General features: G+C 35.7%; 1 protein-coding gene across 2 annotated transcripts in view; it reads left to right on the forward strand.

The window, feature by feature from the left end:
• PCCA (propionyl-CoA carboxylase subunit alpha) overlaps nucleotides 1-17,024 on the forward strand; it is a 556,428-nt gene that overhangs the window by 522,964 nt on the left and 16,440 nt on the right. The window contains exon 22 of one of the 2 annotated variants that reach the window (XM_074191968.1): nucleotides 16,454-16,594. In XM_074191968.1, the coding sequence (XP_074048069.1) occupies nucleotides 16,454-16,594 (141 nt within the window). The other variant, XM_074191970.1, reaches the window with a different exon arrangement.

Here is a 17,024-nt window from a genome sequence, read left to right on the forward strand (position 1 = left end):
AGGAATGTCCACAGGTTGTTAATATTGTAGCAGTTTTTGTTAAGAGCTATCTCTTCATTTGTTTTGCTTTTTCCTTTCTCCATTTGTTTTTCATAATTAGATTCTTAGCTGAAGAATAGTGGAATGAAGGATAGCAAGCATTACTATACTTTATGATTTCATGCTGGTGGTTTTTCTAAGTATTAGTAGGCAAAGATATTCTACTGGTATTTTATTATTTAACCCCTTTTCCCTCTATTCCCTATGTTCATCATAATACTTCGCATTTGTGTGGTATTTTGTAGAATTGCAAAGCTGTAGGTTTTACCTACACTATCTCAGCTGAATGCTTGTGATAGTCATAGTGTCATCAGGGGAGAACTGATTGACCAGAATGGGGCCAATTTTCAGACATGACATATTCAGTTGCAGGTCTAGTCCAGTTTCTGTCTTATGAGAAAACTTTATTCAGTTATGGGAACTGTGAAAACATTTATTTATTAATTTATTTATTTAAGGCCATGGATTAAGTGACTTGACCAGGGTCACATAGCCAGGGAATCATTAAATGTATGAGGTCAAATTTGAACTCAGGTCCTCCTGATTCCAGGGCTGGTGCTCTATCCATTTTGCCACCTACCTGCCCCAACACTTCATTGCATTATTTGAACCCATTCTTGGGTGGCTAGAAAGCTAGACCACTTCTACCCATTGCTCAGAGACTCTTCACTAAGGATTTAGGCTATGTTGACTAGAAACCTGGTCAGATCTAAATATTGATGCAAGGAGTTTTCTCACAATTATACCTTTCAAGTAACCCGTATAAAAATTGGCCCCATTCTGATCATTCAGTTATTGCTTCCTTGTTCCTTTGATTGTATATGAATACTTAGGGGAGAGTGAGACACCTCTTTTTTTTTTTGATGTCAGGGAATTGTATCTGTTATTAACCCCCTCCCAGTTTGGAAAGACCCTAATCTTCCCTCCAATTAGAAGTCAAATTCCCTAATCTGTATCCTAATTTATATCCTATTACTTATTTACTACATAAAAATCTGTCTTCTCATATATTCAGAGTTCAGTGCTTAGCTGAAGAGGACTGACCCTGATTTGTTATACATTTGGCATGCATTGCTTAATAAATTGATAAGCCCAAAAGATTGAGCTTTGCGTCCTCAGTTATTTCCTATTTCAGCCATCACACTTCACATTTATACTACAGTGCTCTTGTATGTAGAATTTTTTTGCATTGTCTTCCCTATTTGTGAACTCTCAGAGATCATGCTTTTGTCTTTCTCCTTAGTATTTTGTTTTTGGGACTAAACTGGGAAATTTAAATACACCTGACCTGTACAAACTTAATAAATGCTTATTCATTCACTGGTTTATCTGCTATTCTAGCCTGAATTCAATTCAACAAACATACTTATTCTTTTTAATATGCCAGGCACTCTGCTGGATCCTAGGAATTCAGAACTAATTGTAATAATGACTGCTTTATAGAAGCTGAGGTTCTACTGACCTCTGCAAAGGCCAAATCTTGGACCATGGAGTTGACCTCTCAGAGCCTGCTTGCACATTGAAAACATAAGGGTGATAATATTTCTCAGTATTTATTACTCAGTGGCATTGTGGTGAGAAATATATTGTATAATGTCAACACAGTTTATCATTTAATACTATAGTAATTCAGACTTCCTTTCTGCTACAAAGGGAGGGCCAAAAAATTTTAGTGGGCTTCATGATTGGAAGGGATAACTGCACATGTAAAATCATTCCATACATACTTTTATTCATCTTTGGATGCAGATAGTGGCTTCCTTCATATGTCCTTTGTAAGTTAACTGGGATATTTATAAAAGTCAAAATGACTCAGTCACTCAAAGTTGTTCTTAAAACTATACCTATTACTGTATAAAATATTCCCTTTGTTCTGCTCATTTTGCTCTTCATTATTTTATGTGTCTATCCTTGTTTTTCTAAGATGTCAACTTCATTTTTTCTTATAGCACAGGAATATTCCATCACAATCTTACACCACAACTTGTTCAGCTGTTTCTAAGTTAGTGAACATCCCTATAACTTCCAGGTCTGTGTTACCATAAAAAGAACTGCTCTAAATATTTTAGAACTTAGAGGTTCTTTCCTTTTTCCCCTAATTATCTTTGGAAATCAACCTAATAATGGTAAACACTTGGGGCATAATTCCATATTGCGCTCCAAAATGGTTGGATTAGTTCACAATTTCACCAACAGTAAATTAGCATATTTTTAAATTTTAAATTCAAAAATTTATAATTTTTCCACATCCTCCCAATATTTGCTCTTTCCCCTTCAACCATTTTAGCCACTCTGATAGGGATAAAATGATACCTCAGGGTTGCTTTAATTTTCATTTCTCTAATAATGTTTTAGAGTATTTTTCATAGGATTAGAAGTTGTGATTTCTTTATCTGAAAATTGCCCATTTATATCCTTTAATCATTTATTGATTGGTGAATGATTGTTTTCTTACAGATTTGACTAAGTATCTTATATATGTGAGATATGACTTTTATCGGATATAATAGCAACAACTTCCCAGGTTTTTTTTTAATAAATGAGATAATATTTGAAAAGCATTTTGCAAAACTTAAAAAGATATGTGAGTGAGTGCAAAGCACACATCACTATATGCAAAGTACCATGCTTTGTGGTAGTCATATAAAAAAGAAAAAAGCTCTAAAGGAGCTCACATTCAAAGAAACATGTAAGGTTTCAGCTGCAAGCCAAGTGGAAAAGTGTCATGGTATTTAAGGCACAGCAGCAAAGCAGATGGTTATGCTTCTTGTTTTGTGCCATTTCTATGGATGAAATCATATCCGTTTCTAGAAATGGCAAAGCCAAACTTAAAGCTTTAAGAACTTTTTTCCTAGGTTTTTCAGAAACAATGGTTCCAGCACCTACATGAGCAGATGCTTTTTGAGGGTGCTCAGCTGGAAGCATTGCTATCCTAAGATTCTTGGCTTCAGGTTCCTGAGTTGTCTCCATCAAGGTCTGAAAGAAAATGATGATCAAGATGGTGGTGGTGGCTAGTATAAATGCTAGCTATTATTATTGCTATAGTTATTGTTCATATTATTAATTACATTTAAAATGGTAGAATGTCTCTTATTTGGCGTTACTATTGCTTTTCCCCTTTATTTAAAAATTGAGAGAAAGGGGAAAAAACTTGTAATAAATAGACAAGCAAAATGAATTAGCATAGTGACCATATCCAAAAATAAGTCACTTTCTATACATTGTATTCAACACCTTCCTGCCATAAGTGTATATGCTTTAGTGCGGCTCCTCTGGAGACATAGGCTTACATTAATCAATTCTTGAAATCTATTTTTATTTACAGTATCACCTTCTTTGTATAAATTGTTTTCAGGGTTCTGCTTAATTCATTCTGCATTTCCTAGAATCATCTCCTTTGATTTTTTTAATGGTGCACTACTGTTCTTTTATATAATGTGATTTGTTTCGCCATTCTGTTTTTAATCCAAAAAGCAATCTGAAGTATTCCCTTATATTCTAGTTCTTTGGAAAGGAGTTCCCTCTTTTTTTCAGTCTCTTCTTTAGGATCCAGAAATTTGATTATTCACTTACCATTTAGTCTCCCTCTTAACTCCATCTCTCTGACTTGTTTCCCAGTTGAGATTGATGTATTTTCCTGCCAAATTGCGTGTGTGCGTGCGTGTGTGTGTGTGTGTGTATTCAACTTCACATCATGATTATCATATGATAAAAGTGAAATTCATGTGATGCTCATTCTCCCCATCCTGTTTTCTATGTTTCTCTACTCTTCTTATCCTGTATGAAAATTATTGTTATTACATTCTTTTTTAATAGTTTATTCCTTTTCCCCTCCTTTCTTTTTTCCCCCTCTTAAAATCCTCAGAATATTCTAAACTTTTTTTTTTTGCAAGGCAAACAGGGTTAAGTGACTTGCCCAAGGCCACAACAGCTAGGTAATTATTAAGTGTCTGAGGCCAGATTTGAACCCAGGTACTCCTGACTCCAGGGCCAGTGCTCTATCTACTGTACCACCTAGCCACCCCCAATCCAATTCTAGCACCTCTTTGTGCTATTATGTGCTATTATATTAATATCATTTGAAGATATCAAGATTCTGATAGAATGCTTAGTTCTCATACTCAACATTTATCATTATACAGCTTCTTACAGTTGCTCAAATAAATTGCCTTTCTAGGTTTCCTTGGATTCTTATATTTTGGGCCATGATATTCCTGGCATATTTCCTTTGAGGTTCTTTTCAGAAGGTGATTAGTCATTTTTTTTTCTGTCTTTGGCCCCTGGTTCTAGTTTGTTTTTGTGATTTATTGATATTTAGTGCAGGGTTTTAATTTTTTTATCTTTTTTTCAGGATTTCTAATGATTCTTAAGTTATTTCTCCTTGATTTGCTTTCTAGATTGTTTATATCCTATTTTTTTTTTCAGTGCATGATTTTGCTTAATATTTCTTACTGACTTGTGGAGTCATTGATTTCTCTTTCGTCTATTCTAGTTTTCAGGGGTTTCATTTCTTGGATAAGATTTACATTCTAAGCTATTTATTCTTTTATTTCCTTCCTTAAGGTCTTCAATTTCATTTTTATTTCTCTTTCTTCATTTCTTCTAGTTATTCATGTTGTCCTTGTGAAAAATCAATTTTTTCCTTTGAATTTCTATTTGCAGTTGTTATAGTTAACTTTCTAATTTTAGGGGGAATCTCTAGATTTTGAGTAATATGTCTATACTAATAGGTGTTTTATTTGATTTTTTTCCACCTCTCCAGCTTTAATGACTGATCTAGGGCCAGCCTCAGATCTTCTGAGTTTTTTGGTGGGATGATTATACCTATTTACTTTCACTCAGTGTTCCCTAAATTCCTTTATTGAGCTCTGACTTCCTTGGGGTCAGGCCCCCCTAGATCATTGAGGCCTTCTCTAGCATCTTAGTACCTATTAGGGACTTAGTCCCCCTGAGCCTTGGCTATTAGGGCCTGGGTACTATGGCACTATACTAGCTGCTGCCATGATTCTGCTGCTTCTGAGGTCCATTGCAGCTTTCTCAGAAAAACCTTCCTTGTTTGTTTGCTGCCTCTGGACATAAGTCCTTGCAAATTACAAGTGTCCCAAGTCATGACTTGTGCTGGGAGGATCTCCTGTATTAATTTTGGTTTTGATGGCAGACCATCTATCCAAATGCCCTCAGGCTTTGTATAACGTTTTGTGAAGTTCTAGGATAGAAGAATTTACTTATTGTATGTAGTTTTTTCATTGTATTTCTCAATCTTTATATCCAACAAATCAGGATTATTCTGTGGTTGGTGAATGAGTGGGATTTTCCATTCAGGTAGTTCTCTCGCCTTTTTTTTTTAAACATAAATATTCTTCTGTTGATTTTATATAACTGTAAGTAACATTAATATTTTCTGTTGATTTTATATAATTGTAAGTAGTGGGATAATCTGGAGAAATAAAAATGTAAGTCACTCAAAATCAATGAGGAATCACATGGTGGTTGTGCATAAACTGTAGCATATTCCTATTGCAGGAACAGTTCAGGAAAAGTAGCATAAAGTATATCAGAAAGATATAAATACTGCAAAAGAAGGTAAACTATTCAAAAAGTAATAGGGGAAAAAATCTTTACGTTCTCTTGTTATCCAAGGAACATCAAGAGGAAAGCCCCATCATGTAGGGTAGATTTACCAGAGGACATCTTTGTTCAAGATTCACAGAGAATGTGAAGATGTGAATGGATTGTAATCTACATCATTGGGGAGAGTATGTCAGGAGATGCCTTAAAGTACTTTGACACTATTTTCTTCATTATAATTTTACAATAGAATAGAGGTTATATATATTATGTGAGAGAAGTTACATTCTTGAAATGAAATGAAATGAAATGAAATGAAATGAAATGAAATGAAAGTTTATATTGATTGAATGTGCCTTAATATATCAAGGGCCAATCTTAGGCATCAGGAAGACTTGAATATAAGGAAATTCTTTGTCAACTCTAGAAGGAATGGACCAACTTTAATTTGTATGAAAATCTTTAGGTATCATATTGGGTTATATGTATAAAATAAATGTAGTGCTATCAATTTTAATTGTTAGTATAATAAAATAGACTAGATAAGAGACATTATACAAATTATAAGCCTAAATAACCTAAAGGAACTACATAAGAATCTCTCTAAGCATTGGTCAGATATGATTGTTCAAATATAGTATAAATTCAAAGAATCATAACTTGTAAGGATTTAGAGAAGGCCTCAAGGGCTTGGAATTATAAAATTAGAAAATAGGCTTTGGGAAAGAAAAACATAAGAATTGTAGAATAGTTGATTCTTCTGATTTCTAAAAAAGATAATAGAGAATGTAATCAGTCTTCCAAAGAAATGAATAAATGAAAAATCATTAGTGTCTACTACATGCCAAGTCCTAAGTTGTGCTCGGCATAGAAAAAATTAAGTATACTCACTGTAGAGAGAGAAAGGGATTGGGCAGGAGATGGGGATTTTGTTTGGAAATTCAGAAGTTTCCTCCCTAAAGGGCAAGTGAGGGCTAGTTCAGCTTTCTCTCTCTCTCTCTCTCTCTCTTTAGATTTTTCAAGTCAATGGGGTTAAGTGGCTTGCCCAAGGCCAACACGGCTAGGTAATTATTAAGTGTCTGAGGCCAGATTTGAACCCGGGTACTCCTGACTCCAAGGCCGGTGCTCTATCCACTGCACCACCTAGCCACCCCTAGTTCAGCTTTCTAAGAGAAATCAGAATCTTTCCTTGGAAATGTTTAAGAATAGTGGACAAAACTCTTTCAGGTATGGTAGTTTGTCCAGAAAGCTGGGAGATAATTGAAGGAGAGAGACAAGAAACTCACTCTGAAACTAATCTCATTCACCCTTAGGACTCATGGTTATTGTTAATCATATACTTTCATTCTGTAGTTTTTTTCACCCATATATTTCTTGTGTACAGACCAGACTAATAAATCTTTGAGGATATGGATTATTTCTACTTCTTTTTTAATCTTTAAAATCCCTAGGAGAACTGTATTAAATATTGATTTAAATGAATGTTGTCTTTGTTTACCAAATCACTATAATCCCGAGAGGGCTTCTTAAATGCTGGTGTAACAAGAAAAGCCTCCAAGTAGTGAGCACTTCATAGTGAATATTTTAGAGCCATGATTCATTCATCCAAAAAAGCACTTAATAATGTTTACTAATGTCAGGTCCCTATACACAAGGATCTTCATTCTTTTGAGGGGAAATAATGTGAACATAGATAAAGTATTTTCTAGAAGGAGGGTACAAGGCGTTTAGTATAAAGCAGGCTTCTTATAAGTGGTGCTACAAGTTGGAAGTCAGGAGAGAATATAGTATGGGCAAGGCGCTAGGGAAGGATACAGGGAATGGAATGTTGGTCTGGGGGACCATCAAATAGGCCAAATTGGCCATCAGGATTTTGAAACTGCATTATGGGATCAAGTTGGGAATTTTATCATATTATAAGACCTGAGTAAAGGTGACAAATAAGCAACAGTCTTTCAACTTCTGGTATTTGAAAGCTAGATTCTGTTCACTCCTTAGGTATTTAGAATGTGACTAAGTAATCATACTGGATATAATTTTGAGAGGAAAAAAATAGCCTGAAGAACTAGACTAAAATAAAAATAATAATTGATAAGAATAAATGCAATGTGATTCACTTAAAAGGAAAATATCTAATAATTTTAGGAATTGACTAACTTTGAATTATTGGGAGGACAGTATTGGGGGATCATTGTAGATTTTTTATAACATAATTCTATTAGTTTTTCTAGACATGATGTAAATTAGAACATATTTATTGTTCACTTTACTGTGAAATGAGCCAATATGGTTGTCCAAACAAGAAAGTGGAGGAGGGAGGAAAAAAAGGTAGGTGCTCTAGCAAAGGTGTACATTTCCTACCTATGTGGCTATTTGCATAATTGTGTTTTATAACATTTCCTGTACTTTTCTGTAAGTTGATGCTGTCCTAATTATAGATTTTCAAGAGAATGCTTTATTGTATCCCAAATTATATAGTACTTTAAAAAGATACCGTCTCACTGTTTTACTAAGGAGCTTATAAACTTGTAGTTACATAAAACAATTCAAGTTGAAGGATAAAAAAATAAACTCTTCTATTAACAGATGCTAGTACCATTATGTAATGAAGCACAAAGCTTTCAAATATTTTTCTTTTATTTCCCTTTTTTAAAGGAAAAAATGATTCATTATAAGCATTGTGTCATACAGAATTCTGGTCAAACTGAAACACACATGTTCTCTTTTGTGAGCTCTGTACTATTAATTGTAAATGGACTTGCTTTTGTGGATGTGAAAGTACCACTTATTCCAGCAAATTACCTTTGTGGCATATGTACCTGCTTGTTAGACAGCTTGTGGTCACCTGTGAGCTGAGCATAGATCAACTCCCACCTTTATTATCTGTGCACCTGCACACATGCGCTCGACAATGTTAAATTGAAATAGAACTTGCTCCTTCTAAATCACATTTTGATCCATTCTTATTAATATCATTACTACTAATTGTAGCTATAGATAACAATTATAAAGCTATCAATGAATAAACATTTATTAAGTGTATACTAGATGCCAGTCACTGTGCTAAGCACTAACCTAGGAGAAGGCAATCCAGCTTCCTGTGAGGCATTTTGATTTTCTTTTGATTTTCCTTTTTTATGATTTTTTTTGTGTTACAAAGGACAAAGAAAATAAAAACAGCAAAGTTGAGAATATTTAAAGTTATCCTCTCCTATTGAGTGCTGATTTTTCCCCTTTATTTTTAAATTTAAAGGATATAACTCTTATCCTAATTTGTGGTATAGTTAAATAATAAAACCTATCTTTTGTCATATACTCAAAGTTTTAGATTCGTAAATTGCCTTATATAAATTTATTTGTACAAACTTCCTCATTAGAGGAAACTGTTTGGTTTAGTCACACTCCTGCCAGTAGAGAACCTCCTATGAAGGCTTCCAGCTTTTAATACTTTTCTTCTTTAAGGAAACTTCTCCCCTCAGAGCAGAAGTTTGGATAGTGAGATGCAGAAGTAGCCTTCATGCAAAGTGCTTTGAGCTTTTTTTTGTTTGTTTGTTTATGGTGGGTTTGCTGGAGTATTGGCTCATTTTTCCCTTTTTAAAAAAAAAACAAATTCTCCCCATAAATACATCTTGTTGGGAGTTGGATAATGGGCCTTCTACTGATTTTTGAGGTTCTTACTCAAAAAATTATTGGTATATTGACCCAACTCAAGATTTAAGTTATGGAACAAACATACCAGTGAGAATCAGGCCATGGGTGTAGATTGACTCATGAATGTAAGTACAACGAGTGTTGAAAGTGATGCATTATGTCATTGTAACATATTGACATTATCAATTATATGTTATTAAACAGCTCAGCTAACTGAATGATTTACCTTGTATTTAACTGCCTTTTTCAATTAAAGGGAGCAAATGCTGGGGAACTAGGGCACAACGGTAGAAACCATATATTTTCTCCTGTTAACACCAGCATTGCTGACATGCAAGTGATGGGAGTGTTGGCGTTTTGCTGCAGGCTGTAATGCGCCAGTTTAAATGGCCTAAAAAAGTGATTAATGATTAGGAGCAGGGCTGTTACACAGCTTCACAGCTCTTTTCCTCAATGCATTTCCATTTATGTCAACTAGCTGCACACTTGGGAGGTGTTATTTCAAAGTAGTCAACACTGTTTATTCTGCTGCCATTTGTTTCCATTTCATAGGTCCCTTTGGTTTTCTCAATACAGCTAATGTTTCTTTATAGTTGTAAGCTTCATTGATTTTTTTTAAAAGATTACCCAGAGGATTCTTACTGTTGTGGCCAAAACCTAAACTGTTGAACTTTGGTGCCACTAAGGGTAGTCTTGCTGTTCATGAATTGCTCTTTAATATTGGAAGTATATAGACTGTGGTGAAAAGGGAAAACTGAGACCCTGAATTCTATTTCTAAGTATAGATTATGATGATATCTTGAACAAGGTATTTTGGAGGGGGAACCTTCCTGTATTTGATTCTAACTTGAGCTCTTAGATTGCACACAGACAACTAAGCATGGCAATTCTTAAACATGTTAAAGGTCTTAAGATGAAATATAAATTAAGGTTCACATTCAATAGAAGTTGGAGATATTCACTAACCAACTAAATTTGTTCTGTCTTGAAGCATAGCTAACTGCTCTAGTGTTTGTTAGCTAAATTCTGGAAAGTAGTGTGCCAGTCTAGTGTTGCCTTTCTTGTAAGAAAATTAGTGAGTTTGTGTGCAAGTAATAGCCACATACATACACATACAAACCCACATACATATCAGTATATGGACATGTTTGGGGAGAGTAGGAAATGAAAGTATGCTTCTCATTATAAATGATTTCAACCTTGGGTCACTTAAAGAAATTTCATGATCTGTCCACATAGTGAAAGCTCCATGTTACTTTAAATTGTTATAAATAAATCCAGTAAACAAGAATTGATCATCTAAGTGCTGATGAGTTTCTCAAAAGGAAGGGGGTAGTTTTGTAAGAAAATGATCCATGCTTAGAGTGCTGGTCTTTTGAAATAATAAAATAGTGTAATATGATAAAAAAAAATCTATCAGAAACTCACCCTAAGAATTTGAAGTTCCCCAGCTAGAATATTTGAAGTATTTAATGGTGGAATTGGACCCATTCCTTCAGTGGCAGTTGAAAATAGCTTTGTCCCCACTGGAACTTCACTTATTCCCATCACAAATAACTACTGTTAGTTAATTGGCCTCTACAGCAATTCTGAAGTAGAATGAACTTTATTGTTAAAAGAACAAACTTTAATACTTGGGAAAGAATTTCTTTTGGTGGATGGGTCAGTGAACCATATGCTTCAGATAGCTTGCAAGGGTTATTTATTAACACGGGAGCCAAATGCTGAGATGAAAAATTCTGATCTTTGAAAATTATGGTCTCCTTGTTTTTATAAACATGTCACAGTTCCCTAAACTTTTAAAATTGTGATTCCTGGCAGACACGAACATTTTCCAGATGACTGTGTACTTAAATTGTGATGCACAAATTAATTTTTCTTTATACTATTACAAGAGTTTTTACACACTTTAAGAAATATTGCTTATGGGCAGAAAGCAAAGGTTTCAAAGGAACCCCATCTCCATATGGTTTTACTCGATAATCCTTTATCCTCCATCTTAGGCTCTCATTCCATTGCTTTCTTGCCTGTGGCTACATTTCTATCTCTGCATCAATTAGCACAGTGATTTATACAACAAGCAAGCAGTTTAGAGGTAATGGTACACAATTAACATCTCATTCCACCATAAAGGGTATGCTAAATACCCCAGTCATTGCTTTCTCTGCCTGGAATTGAAATAAGTGTTTGTCCTAATTCATATGCTATCTGATGTGAAGTGGGCCTGCTTTGTACCACACTACACCATTAATCTAATTATAGATAGCTGCAAATGAAGTGCTGTCTGAGCAGGGAGAAGGAAGAAAATAGCCTTTTGTCATTTAGCATGACTCTGTGAAGCAAGATCACACTTTACAGGACAATACTGCAAAATGGAAATCTGAATCGCCTTGCTGCCTGTTGCATCTTTTCTAATTACAACAGCATTGTAAACACAACTGGGCGCTGATATAAATAGAGCTGTAGATAGGCTGTCATGCTGCTGGTAGGAGAAAGTCCTCGGAGTGCTGTTGGATTAAATGATGCATCCTGATTGACAGCTACCTTGAGACTGCGCTGATGGAGTTGTCAAGGCATTATGCTAACAGGCCGCTGCAGATGGACCAGCTCTGAGGTTCACCCAGCTTTCTCTGTTCTCGTCACCTTGCTCTTCCCGGCTTGTAGCTCCAAGAGATGGACATCCACAGGCTTTAACTCTGTATGTTTTTTTTAAACTCTTAAGCCTTTAAGCTAAAGTATTTGGAGAATATTATCTTGCATGGCTTTTAACCCTTGTTATGTTTTTCTAGAGTATTAATTATGTATCACACAATGAATGGCAAATAGAAGAATGTAGTTGAATTACAATTTTAATTAGGTTTTTACTGCTTATGTTTGGTGATTATCTTTACTCTTGTTCTTTCTCTGCTGATAAAGGTGCATCAATTTATGGTCAAGTCCTTTCTTACCATCTTTTTCTTTTTTTAATATTTAACAATTTTTCTCCTGTTCATTATCAACAATGTGGACATTTATGTTAACATTTTTGTGTTAGCCCTCACTGTCACACTATGGAATGCATTAATTCTATAATCAAACATTCAAAATGCCTGTGATTGAAAGAGGTTTGAAATCTTGTAAGAAGAACTCTTTGATGCATCTTGCCTTTTTTTTTTATATGGGTGCATATTTTATGTTCTCATTCACAACATTTGGTCTGTACTTCCGAATGATAAGAAAATTGATCAAAAGTAATTTGTAGTGGGAGAACACTGTTTATATTGAATCAGATACATACTTGATAAGTGTCCTTTCCCTTTGGCATTAAGTTGGCCAACAGTTGGCATTGCTAAGGCCACCTTAAGCAGAGGTGCAGTAATCAAAGGCAAAAAAAAAATGACTGGCTTTTAAAATATTTGGAAATTGATAATGAATGTTGTTGGGGGGAATAGATTAAAAAAAAAGTTATTCCCACAGTCCTGGAGCCCATCTCCCCTTGCAGAAGAATGACAGTAGATCCTTTAGAAACATAGAATCATAGCTATAAATAATGTAAACTGTAAATCCAGTCTATCCCATAACTCAAACAACTCATAAATAATACATTCATATTGGTTTATCAGATATTCTGGTAAATCTGGAGGGTTTAGAAATGAGGATGTGGATTTAAAATTTGTAAGGAGAATCATGTATTAAGTTAATGCAGTCACTAGCAGGATGCTATTTTGTGATCATTCCTAAGTTGTACTCTATCCTGCTTTTCCTAGTGGGATATCCTGAGCTGGTAATGGAGCTCCTTGTTTTGTCTGTATTCTTCTAAAGAAGTGATGAATATGATTAAGATGTGGGTGACCACCCCTGAACTACAGTTGGATACCTGGTCTTCTCTTCATCTGTCCCTTTTACCTTGGTTACACCCAGCTAACAATAGCTTCTTATTAAAAGGGAGTTGTGAGACAATTTTAAATACAATTCTTTTGTGTTTCTTTTCTTGTCTTGGTATTTTTCTCTTTGGTCTTGAATACATCTGGTATGATTAAGTCCTTTTCTATTCTTAGAGAAATTTTCTTGTTAGACATGGTTTTGCATTGCAAAGACCATAAAATTAATTTGTTGTGAGACCCAAGACAGACTTCTGTTAAACTATAATTAGGTCACCAGGTCCCATCTCATTCCCTTCTATTCTTTCTGCTTTCTAACTGAGAAGCCCAACTGACCTGTGGACAAGAAACACCTGTTTTCTTTCCAGAACACACGGTGAAATAGTATTCAGGTACTATTTATTAACTTTACTTTGGCTGGAAGATTTATCCCCTGAAGCCCTGCAGAGTCAAGTGATGTCTCCTGATGAAACCAGAGCTGATCAGCCATGGATTCCAAGCCTGCTCAGCCCCACCAGCTCCTGAGGACTTAAGGCAGATGTTTCTCATGTTCTAGGCAATGAAAACCTCATGGCAGCTTCTAGCATTGCACCTCTCTCCCCTGCTGTAGTCCATTGACCTGGCCCCTGAAAAGTCCACTTTGGGTTGAGATGCTCTTTTTTTCAGAGGGGGGGGGGCAGGGATTGAAGTTAGGAGAGGGGTTGACTAAATGAACCTCTCCCAAGGAGTATGGAAGAAGCTAGGTAGTACATGGAATTGCCCATTATAAAATTGGAGAGCTGAACTCTATAACATTCAACGCTCAGAAACAAACCAGCAGGATGTGTGAGGAAGGCATTACATACGTTGTGGAGGGAACTCTTTTTTGAGGCACCCACCAGCAAAGCCTGAGCCTGCCTCACCAGGAAGTTGCCCTGGTGGACTTGTAGGCAACATTCCATTAAGCTTCCAAGCCTAGCAATCACACCCCTGCCTGATGTTTTTTTGGGGAGCCAGGATATTGTTTTAAGAAGGGAAGTTCGTGTGATTATTCTGGTGGGGTCAGGACAACAGTAGTCCAACATCAAAAGGTAATCTTAAGAGAACCCTTCTCTGCCTCATCTTTTTATATTCAAAAAGGTCATTTCTAAGCCAGCTATGAAAAACAAGGCTTTTCCTTAGGAGTTTACTGTTATTATTTTTCACTTGATTACAGTAACTCACATATCCCCCAAACAGATTTAAGAACAATAAACAAATACAAAAGGAAAAGGAACATCTCAAACATCTCATCAATAACAAAGACCTGCATCTGAAGGCATTTTAAGTTCTCTGACTCTTTCACATCTCATTCCAAGCAAAGCTGGGATCCTACAGAGAGAGGAATCTAAAAGATAGGAAAATTATAAAAATAGTAGAGGGATGGAGTTTGTTGGTCAGGATATTATTATTTGGGGGGGGGGGAAGAACCTTAATAGTTGAAACCTAGGGCATTTTATTCCTGTTAATGTTATACTTTGTGATCCAGCTAGACTTAATTTTAAAGTGTCCCCAAAGCCACAGAAAATAGGGTGACCAAATGACCCTGGATTTTTGTTTAAAAAGTTACTTTTCCTGAATTTGGAGTTTGTGGTTTTAAAGTAGACTATTTGAGGGGGAAAAATTAGACACAAAACTATTTCAATATTCAGCCCTCAAAACTAAATTAACTAAATTTTTATATAAAATTTTCAAATCAGATGGATGCAACATTTTAATGCCATGCCAACTTGCTTTTGTTGTTATAAAAGGCAGAGAGATTTTGTTGTTTTGGTGGGTTCTTTTAATTTTCAAACTATTGGTACAAAGCAGACACCAACCACAGATACTGAAACTGTGACAATTGCTATAATGATATTTTCCCCTCCCATCCCCCTTAGATATAATGAAAGACTTTTAGGTACAATTTATCTTTGATAAATAGTCCCTCTGCCCAGAATGTTTATTGGACTGACAGCAGAAGGCACTCTCCTAGCTTTTTATCTTTGCCACTTATGACTTAGATGAATTTTAATAGGAGCAAAAAGCTTTTATTTGCACTGTTATTTCACTTAAGGATCTGGCAGACACTTGTATGTCTTGATTGCAAAACACACACTCAAGAGTAAAGAAACATGCAAAAGATGTTATTATTCAACCTGTCACAGTGTCACAAATCTACTTCAAACTTACCCTATCAGAGCTCACAGTGAGCTGCCCCCCCCCATACATTAATGTCCTTATCTGTGCCGAGAGGTAAATAACTGAGCTTTGGGGTCCGTATGCCGAGTGGTGGAAGGTAAGCTCTGTACATTTAATTAGCATCCTAATTGATGCCCACCAGAAGCTTTGAGTTAGAGTGACTATTTGCATATGCAGTGATGCTAGGCAGGAACAGTCTTCCCCCAAAGCAATACATTTTGGTGCGAATCCTTAAATCTCCAGGTGGAGGTTTCAGCATCGCAAAGTTATACCCTTGAGGTTATTTGCTTTGCACTCCTGATTGATTTGACCCAAGCATTGCTCCCATAGGTATAAGGGAAAGCCAAGTACTTTCCATCTCTGGGAGCCCCCCTTTCCTGGGACCAGCCTGCCCAGCCTTGAGGATGCCACTGGTCCTCTCTGGAGTACTCATCTGGAAATCAGAAGTTAGTCTCCTTTAAATATTCTTCTTCACTGGGAAACTGCCCCCCTGCCCAGAGAGAAGACCCCACTGCACCGGGAAAAAAGCCCGTGGTTTCCATTGTGTAAAGAACATTTTTAGTAGAACACATTGATATTTGTTTCTTCAGAATATCAATTTGAATTTTAAATGCCATTCATCCTGGAATGCTTATTGAAGTCTTTTGTTTAAATGATTGATGAATAGCAATAGGCTCTGTCCTCCGAAAGTTTGAGACAGAAATCTGCTGCCATCTTCTGGTGGTGGGCCCTCATGACTCCCCAGGCCCACACTGAGCCTCCTGGATTGTCTCTATTCATCAAGATTAAGTGTTTAAGTGGGGAGGTAAAAAAGGGAAATTATAACCTGTTCAGTTTGCATGGTTAAGCTTATTTTTCTTAATTATGCAGTGGTATTTTACTCATTGATTCTTTGTGGCTACCTTTGGAGTAAATATCTTCCCCCCCCCCAAAAAAAATAACTATTTTTGGCTTTTTTTAACAATGTAAATTGAAAATAGTATTTTTCATGTATATGTGTGTGTGTAAAATTAAATTGTACCTAATTTCTAGTTGAGATATTAGTGTATAACTCAGACTTCTAAAATGTAAAAAAAAATGAATTTGTCTTCAATAAAAATTCATGAAGAAATTCTACAATTTTTTTTTTCTTTAAGTATAAGGTCCATATCTTAACTGAGCTTGCTGCGAAGTTGAACAAATTTATGTTGGAGAAAGTAGCAGAGGATACGAGCAGTATTCTGAGATCGCCTATGCCAGGGGTGGTGGTTGCAGTCTCTGTGAAGCCTGGAGACATGGTAAGTGATACAACTTTTAACTATGGGCTGCATTGTAAGCTCCCCTCCTCAAATCGCCTGCACAGCATCCCTGAGAGCACAAATAGTCTCTCTCTAGTGCTTTCATCAGTCAGTAAAGTAGATTATAGTTCAGACCATATGCACTATTTCTTTACATCTCAGAAAAACACATTTTTGAGTGCTAAGAAATCATTTGTGAATGGAATAGAAATGAGATCAAATTCATTCTGTTGTGGTTAAGAGAAAATTTGGCTTTTAGTATTATTTTACTTTAAAATATGTTCATTTAATATCCTGAGTGCATTCAGGGCTTTGAACAGCAGTACAAGAAGGATCTTCTGGTCTTTTACAAGCAAAATTGCTGAGAAAAACTTCTCTCAAGGAGAAGTTTTCTCTTGGCATAAAGGAGCTAATTGGGAAGAAGAAAAGC

This window comes from Macrotis lagotis, chromosome 6, assembly GCF_037893015.1.
Source record: "Macrotis lagotis isolate mMagLag1 chromosome 6, bilby.v1.9.chrom.fasta, whole genome shotgun sequence".
NCBI lineage: Eukaryota > Metazoa > Chordata > Mammalia > Peramelemorphia > Peramelidae > Macrotis > Macrotis lagotis.